Genomic DNA, 9179 nt, shown 5'->3' on the forward strand with positions numbered 1-9179 from the left:
GGTGGAGAAAGAGAGTGACAATAACAAGTAGAAAACACAGAGAGGTTGATCCATGCAGGATCACATAGCAGGGTCTTTAAGACAAACTAACAACAAGCTCTCTTTCCTCTGTCTTCAAACCTCACTCTGAAAGCTATAAGAGTAGAGAGGGGGGGGGGGGGGGCAGAGGAAATAAAGACTGGACGGAGAGTGCTGATGCTGGCTTTTTGAGAACAAAGAGCACAGACGGAGAGACTCAGAGAGAGCACAAAGATAAAGACAGGGAGAGTGGATAGATAGATGTCTGGTATTCCCGGGGCTCTTACCGTAAGGCCATGCTGTCCCCTGGGGCAGTGAGATGAGGATGAGGAGGGTGTTGAACAGGAGAGAGCCAGGGGTCCCGGGGGAGCGGTGGGTGCCGGTGTGAGGGAGCATAGGCAGTCCCTGTCCCGCTGAAAGCATGCTGCAGTCTGGAGCTCTGTTTACTTTCTGAGCTCAGCTGGTTTCACATCACCCTCTCTCACTTACTCTCTCCCCCTCCCTTCGTTGATTTCTCTTTCACCCCCCTCTCTTTCACCCTCCTCTCTTTCCTTCTCTCTCTCTCTCTCTCTCTCTCTCTCTCTGAATCTCTCTCTCTCCCATTGGTTTCAGGTTACAGCCCAGCCTGGTAAGGAGATTCCAACAAGCTGACGACGTCACTGCTCTTGAATGAAACCCAGCTCCGTTTTAACCCGTTATTCACTCGCCCAGCTGTAAAAACACACACACACACACACACACACACACACACACACACACACACACACACACACACACACACACACACACACACACACACACACACACACACACACACACACACACACACACACACTGTCTTTGCAGAAACAGAACTAACTTACTCCAAGAGTTGTAAAAAATGTATATTGCAGATATATTGCTATACAGTATATTGTCATTTTCCATGCAGTTCTATTCAGAGAGAGAGAGAGAGAGAGAGAGAGAGAGAGAGAGAGAGAGAGAGAGAGAGAGAGAGAGAGAGAGAGAGAGAGAGAGAGAGAGAGAGAGAGAGAGAGAGAGAGAGAGAGAGAGAGAGAGAGAGAGAGAGAGAGAGAGAGAGAGAGAGAGATAAAAACAAAGACAGAAAACCCCTTACACTCCAAGGCTAAAGCTCGGAGTGCTTCCCTTCTCTGCACCTTCTACCCTCTCCTGACTGTTTGTTCAGATGCCTAATGTTATATTATGAGTAACCCTAGGCTTCAGGGGCTGGACCAACACACCCCACACAGAGACCACATCTGCACACAGAGCCTACACCCCAGGAGGAGATGTACGACAGTACATTGCCCAGTAACAACAGAGGTTGGATTCAATATTTAGATTGTAGATTATGTTAATACCAGCAGTTTAAAGGGAAAATCCACTCAAAGCTCTTATGGTATTCTTTCATTAGTCCATGCAGTGTTGATACAGTTAGAGATTTGGAAATAATGACGAGATACCTGTGTCTCCACCCTAACAATGGGATGTGTTGTCCACAGAGCGGAACGGTGGGCTGTCAAGCTCACGCCTATTCCTCTCTTTGGATTGGTGGATACATCACGTTTTTTAAATACTTTTTGGAATATTCAATGAGGGGTGTTGTCGTCAACCGCCTGTATTCAACGGAGAGTGAGATGCTATGCTAGCCTCATGAATATGCATAGAGCGTCTCAAATTTCAACAGGGACAACTCTGATATATAAGTGTTTTTTCTCAAAGTTGCCAGGATGTCACGTGCATCACACTTATATCAGTATACTCGTAACAACCTAAGCATTACAAAACGTATATTAGATTAAATAAGGCTGACGTATCAAAATAGCAATTCATGTTTCTCTTGACTAAATTCAACACTCTCTCTTTGCCCCCAGACAAAAACTCCTCACCTGCTTAATATTTAAAAATCGGCTTGACGTGGAAAGATCTGATGCAGAGATAGGGCTTTCACTGCAGTTTGAAAACTGCAATCTTTTTTGTAAGGGTAGTCCCCATGATGATGTGGCCGGGGACACTTTGCTTCTTGAAAGTCCAATATCTTGAAAACTTGACTGCTGACATGCAAAACATTGTGGGTCTGTATTAATAGTGGACTACCCTTACAAAAAAAGATTGCTGTTTTCAAACTGCAGTAACTGCAGTCGACTGTGATATTTTGGACGCAGTAATTGCAGAATAACTGCAGTTAAACTGCAAAATGACTGCATAAAAAAAGGTGTTATTTTGGATGCAGTATTGCTGCATACTGCAGTTATACTGCACTCTAACTACTGTTATACTGCACTCTAACTACTGTTATACTGCACTCTAACTACTGTTATACTGCACTCTAACTACTGTTATACTCCACTCTAACTACTGTTATACTGCACTCTAACTACTGTTATACTCCACTCTAACTACTGTTATACTGCACTCTAACTACTGTTATACTCCACTCTAACTACTGTTATACTGCACTCTAACTACTGTTATACTGCACTCTAACTACTGTTATACTGCACTCTAACTACTGTTATACTGCACTCTAACTACTGTTATACTGCACTCTAACTACTGTTATACTGCACTCTAACTACTGTTATACTGCACTCTAACTACTGTTATACTGCACTCTAACTACTGTTATACTGCACTCTAACTACTGTTATACTGCACTCTAACTACTGTTATACTGCATTCTAACTACTGTTATACTGCATTCTGACTGCAATATTTTTCCATAAGGGTAATGAAAAAAATACCCAAATATAGTTTGAGTAGATTTTCCCTTTAATACTAAAAGTGTCACTTCATATTTTCAAGATCCCCATTCAGTGGTGGATGCAAGTTACCCAGTCTGTCGACTTAGTGCATCAGTGCTTTTACAGATGTATTGTGTATTGTGTCTAGGTGTCTTTCTTTCTGTTGTTTTCCTCACTGGCCAACATTGGGTTTGTGCTCTGTGCCTGGCCTCCCTCACACAGGCAGGGGGTGAGAAGCACGGTTAGAGGCTGATGGTAGCTCCAGCCATCAGCCATCCACCATGCTGATTCAGTTCATTAGAGTTTTGTGAAGAAAACATTTGAATGGAGTTAGCTGAGGTCCCTAGGGCTTGTTGTTATGGTCGTGGCGCTAGCTAGCGCCACAGTGGCTGTTGTCTGCCAAAGGTAAGTGGGATGTCGTAATGCGCCCAATCGCACTATGAAGTCTCATTACCAAGTTAGCAAAGGACTTTACAGCAGGAGTGTAGCAAACTAACAAAGTCATAAAAAAATATGTGATCTGTATAGTGTTTCATATTGTTTGGGATGTCAAATTGAAGTCAGTGATACTGGGGAATATCATGTGTTGAGCAGAGCGCTCCGGAGGCCTCATTAGTTGCTGTAATTTAGTCAGTTGCTTGGTTCAATGACCATCTTTAAGTGAACACAGGCTGAAAGTATATTTCTGTAACGATCGTCTACTTCGTCCTCCTCCTCAGACGAGGAGAGGCGAGAAGGATCAGAGGACCAATGCGCAGCGTGATAGTTTGACATAATGAGTTTTAATAAAGTAAGACGAAACACAAACACTTTAACAGACTACAAAACAAATAAACGATGTAGACAGACCTGACTTGAGAACTTACAATAGACAAAGAACGCACGAACAGGAACAGACTACATACATGAACGACAAACGAAACAGTCCCGTGTGGTAGACATACGGACACGGAAGACAACCACCCACAACAAACAATGTGAAACAACCTCCCTATATATGGTTCTCAATCAGAGGAAAACGTAAAACACCTGCCTCTGATTGAGAGCCATACAAGGTCAATTAAACCTGACACTTAACATAGAACAAACAACACAGACTGCCCACCCAGCTCACGTCCTGACCCACTAAACACAACTATACAAAAGGAAAACAAGGTCAGGAACGTGACAATTTCAAACAATGTTAGCACAGTCTCCTTGGTGGTAGTAGTAGGTTATCAGTACCCCAAGCACGTACAGCAATGCCCATTTGATTGAATTGAGCCCATACACACATAAGGAACTATAAGGAAGTTATGTCGAAAACCCATGGATGCTGGAGAATATTATGGTCTGGGCAGAGAGCTCTTGAGGTTGAATTAGTAGCTGGGGGTTTGTCAGTCGCTTGGTTCAATGTCTGGGATTCGTCTAAGGGAGCACAGAATTAGCTTGAGAGGTTAAAGGCCCAGCACAGTCAAAATGATATGTTTTATGTGTTTTATAATACACTGCTCAAAAAAATAAAGGGAACACTAAAATAACACATCCTAGATCTGAATGAATTAAATATTCTTATTAAATACTTTTTTCTTTACATAGTTGAATGTGCTGACAACAAAATCACACAAAAATTATTACTCGAAATCAAATTTATCAACCCATGGAGGTCTGGATTTGGAGTCACACTCAAAATTAAAGTGGAAAACCACACTACAGGCTGATCCAACTTTGATGTAATGTCCTTAAAACAAGTCAAAATGAGGCTCAGTAGTGTGTGTGGCCTCCACGTGCCTGTATGACCTCCCTACAATGCCTGGGCATGCTCCTGATGAGGTGGCGGATGGTCTCCTGAGGGATCTCCTCCCAGACCTGGACTAAAGCATCCGCCAACTCCTGGACAGTCTGTGGTGCAACGTGGCGTTGGTGGATGGAGCGAGACATGATGTCCCAGATGTGCTCAATTGGATTCAGGTCTGGGGAACGGGCGGGCCAGTCCATAGCATCAATGCCTTCCTCTTGCAGGATCTGCTGACACACTCCAGCCACATGAGGTCTAGCATTGTCTTGCATTAGGAGGAACCCAGGGCCAACCGCACCAGCATATGATCTCACAAGGGGTCTGAGGATCTCATCTCGGTACCTAATGGCAGTCAGGCTACCTCTGGCGAGCATATGGAGGGCTGTGCGGCCCCCCAAAGAAATGCCCCCCCACACCATGACTGACCCACCGCCAAACCGGTCATGCCGGAGGATGTTGCAGGCAGCAGAACGTTCTCCACGGCGTCTCCAGACTCTGTCACATCTGTCACATGTGCTCAGTGTGAACCTGCTTTCATCTGTGAAGAGCACAGGGCGCCAGTGGCGAATTTTCCAATCTTGGTGTTCTCTGGCAAATGCCAAACGTCCTGCACGGAGTTGGGCTGTAAGCACAACCCCCACCTGTGGACGTCGGGCCCTCATACCACCCTCATGGAGTCTGTTTCTGACCGTTTGAGCAGACACATGCACATTTGTGGCCTGCTGGAGGTCATTTTGCAGGGCTCTGGCAGTGCTCCTCCTGCCCCTCCTTGCACAAAGGCGGCGGTAGCGGTCCTGCTGCTGGGTTGTTGCCCTCCTACGGCCTCCTCCACGTCTCCTGATGTACTGGCTTGTCTCCTGGTAGCGCCTCCATGCTCTGGACATTACGCTGACAGACACAGCAAACCTTCTTGCCACAACTCGCATTGATGTGCCATCCTGGATGAGCTGCACTACCTGAGCCACTTGTGTGGGTTGTAGAGTCCGTCTCATGCTACCACTAGAGTGAAAGCACCGCCAGCATTCAAACATCAGCCAGGAAGCATAGGAACTGAGAAGTGGTCTGTGGTCACCACCTGCACAACCACTCCTTTATTGGGGGTGTCTTGCCAATTGCCTATAATTTCCACCTTTTGTCTATTCCATTTGCACAACAGCATGTGAAATTTATTGTCAATCAGTGTTGCTTCCTAAGTGGACAGTTTGATTTCACATAAGTGTGATTGACTTGGATTTACATTGTGTTGTTTAAGTGTTCCCTTTATTTTTTTGAGCAGTGTATATATCATATTGTACAACATTTGATGAAACTATCACTGTAAAAGTGTGATATTTTTTTATCAATGTTATTTCCTGATAGTTGCTGGTTGAAAATACAATCTACACAGGACTTTCTAATCAGCAGGTTTGCATGGACGGGAGTTTCGGCTTTCCATGTAGGAAATCAACATGTGGTAAATTGGTTAATAGACCAATAAACAAGAGTTCCAAACCCCTCTGACAATAACAGTTTTTAGTTTTCCCCTCCTACTCAGACCACTCCCAGACAGTCCTAGCGAAATTCTTGCTTGAGAAATAGTTTTTAGCTAAAAAGCAATTTTTGTCCATTTTAATCTGAATTTATTACAGTAAGGTACTTAATTGTTACACAAAAATGATTTGATATTGATACAAAGACAGCTGCATCGAGCATTTAATGTTCAGAATCAAGTGAAACAGGGATGTGGAACCCATGTGATTTTAATATCAAGACATCTAATCATAGAGTCATGTGACTGAGGGCTAGTTCTATTTCCATGGTTACAGGATATACATGAGGATGATGCATGACAAATCTGTGTCATACTGTCTCAAATCAATTCAAACTGTATTTGCAGTGTACTCAAACACCAATCAATATTACAGTGAACTAGACAATAAAATTCCTTAAAATCAAGTATTGAAAACAGATTGGCAACATAGAACATGGCAGGTCACATGTGGCATGGAAACCTGGCGGTCTGCTCCACAGGTGAGACGATGCACCGACTGGGCCAGTCATTAGGCAACCTGGCCACAACTGTTGCCAAGGGGCCTTGTGCCATTACAAGGTGCATACAGCCTCACAGAGACTAGTAACACCGTCAAAATGGACGCCAAGTCTGCACTCACTTAACTGCTGTGCCTGAAGGCGGAATGTTCCCCTTCTGAAGGCAGCATTAGCTCATTTTATAGATGTTGCTGTAACTACTCTCTTTCTTTCTGCCCAGCCACTGTATTTACACATAATCAGCTGTCCCGGGAGAGGGAAGAGAGGGGGGGGGGGGGGGGGGGGGGGGGGGTGTCTGTCTTTGTGCCTAGTTTGATTATACAGCATTTTCTCTTTCTCACACATCTAGAGAGAGAAAGACAGAGAGGGAAGCTGAGATAGAGGTCCTATTTACACAACATGAAGTGAGTCCAAACCTTTTAAGAATATTAAGCTCTCACTAGTATGAAATGCTTAATGGACTTATGTTTTTCAGCATTATCACTGTTGACAGGTCATCTGATCCACGTTGAGGTTAAGTCAGTGATTGAAACATCACACATGTACACACCACCTAGAGAAATCAAAAGAGGGAAATGAACAACGTTGCTTGCTGACACCACATTTCTATAATACAATATACAGTGTTATATATGGCCTGGTTTGAATGTATCCCTGACGGAGTAACAGGTCAACTAGTCCCACAGAGCCTTTGTATGGAGCTTTGTACCGGACGCCTTGCCACTCTACCCAATCAGCTATGCAGCCATGGCTGAGGGTTGGGGACGACACACAATTCACCTCCCATTTCACAGACGGCAGCCACAGCAAAGGTCCATGTTTAGTGGATTGGGGCGGTACGGGAAATATTATTATAATACTTCCAAGGGCGTCTAAAGATAGGTGTAATGAGGAACATAGGTACAACATAGCAGACAGACACACACACTACGAAGTGTGCCAAACGAGAACGTCCACCATGTAGTGTGAATTGTTCCATAAGAGGCTAATAGAGCAGGCAGTACTGTTCCGTTACAGCCTTGCTGTCTCATGGAGACACAGTGGGAGCATGATATGAACAGCCTGAACCATTCCAATCAACATGCACACTTCCTTCCTTACTCCCCATTTGACAGACCATTTGACAACGATTCATGATAGCCCAATTTAATGGACTGTATTCACACGGTGTGCAATTCCATTCAACTGAAAATGAATGGCGACTCTCTTCATGCCGTGTCCGGAAACTCACATTTGCCTTCTAAGCAGTAGGCATTTTGGGTATGCGAAAATAATGTTATATATCATGTGAAATTTTGAAAATGTACTATGCGAAAATAATGTTTTATATCATGTGAAATTTTGAAAATGTACTATGCTTTAAATGCCAAGATATCATACTCATTTGGGCTTTTCATCCTAGTAGTACTCGCTGCACACCAGTGAGGAAGAGAATCGTCTTTCAAGGCCCATGTGTGTTTGACAGCAGCTGTACAAAAACGAACAAATGGAGCGAATCAACGCAATTGCGCATTAAATGACACATTCTCACTATGGATGAGGCTAGTATGTTAATATTTGTTGCTTACTGCATCCATTTTTACTAAACAGTGCATTGTAAACAGTATGAAGTTTTAGTAAGTAGTCGGCTCTATACAGCTGAATGGAGCAGTGTGTACAGCACATCTGGATTAAGATCAAGACTGAGTAGGGTCAGAACTGACAAAAATACTGATCTTTCCTTCGACATAGTAGGCAGTTAGTAGGTAGTTCCACTGACTTACTACAATAAACCTGTCCTGAGGTCAACCCCCAGGGAATACTGTATCTTTATGGGAGGAGAGAGGGGGATTTGGGAAGAGGCAGAGGAGGGGGATTACTAAGAGAAAAAGACAGAGGTTACTTTGGGACTTCCTCCAGCGGTAGGTCTACTTCTAAACTTCCAAAGATCCAATCATGTCACGCGGGACTAGGTGGGTGAAGGAATCAGACGCAGAGAGAGATCCACTTGGGAAAAATGTTCCTTTTACTCTTGCACACAAAAAATGATAAGCCCAAACATACAGGGTGCAGAGAACAACTTGATCACCCAAAACACAAGGTGCCAAGTAAATAGAAAAAATAATACACCTTTACCTAAAGCACACACACGTAACATAAAGACAATCCCGCACAAAACAAGGGCGGGTCTACCTACTAAATATAGTGAAGCTCATTAACCGAAAACAACAGAAACATAGGTGAAACTAATAAGACAAAACAAACAGACAAACGAAAAAGGGATCGGTGGCGGCTAGTAGGACGGTGACGACGACCGCCGAGCACCGCCCGAACAGGCAGGGGAGCCAACTTCGGCGGAAGGCGTGACAAATCAACCATGGACGAATGATATTATACCTAGCTTCATGTTGAAAACATGGTGTCAGTTGGGCAAATCAGATGTCAGTGTGACCTATGTAAACCCAAGCTCACTCCGAATGTATTTTCACATGCAGCTTGTGTAAGACAAGTTAGTTACTTTCAACTCTTCAATGTTATTTAGGTAGTCTATGCAAATGAGTACGGAAGCTAATCAATATTTAAATGAGTTGATATGATAGCTCAGCTGAATTGAACACGGCTTCTTTCTCAAA

At 43.8% G+C, this 9179-nt stretch overlaps 1 protein-coding gene across 1 annotated transcript in view; it reads right to left on the reverse strand.

Moving 5' to 3' along the window:
- The window catches only part of LOC129866918 (inactive serine protease PAMR1-like), a 60321-nt gene extending 59834 nt beyond the window's left edge, over window positions 1-487 (reverse strand). The window contains exon 1 of the mRNA XM_055939947.1: window positions 306-487. Within this exon, the coding sequence (XP_055795922.1) occupies window positions 306-441 (136 nt within the window). The 5' untranslated portion in view covers window positions 442-487. The remainder of the gene's footprint in view (window positions 1-305) is intronic.
- Window positions 488-9179: the final 8692 nt, after the last annotated feature.

This window comes from Salvelinus fontinalis, chromosome 12 (assembly GCF_029448725.1).
Source record: "Salvelinus fontinalis isolate EN_2023a chromosome 12, ASM2944872v1, whole genome shotgun sequence".
NCBI classification, from domain to species: Eukaryota; Metazoa; Chordata; class Actinopteri; order Salmoniformes; family Salmonidae; genus Salvelinus; species Salvelinus fontinalis.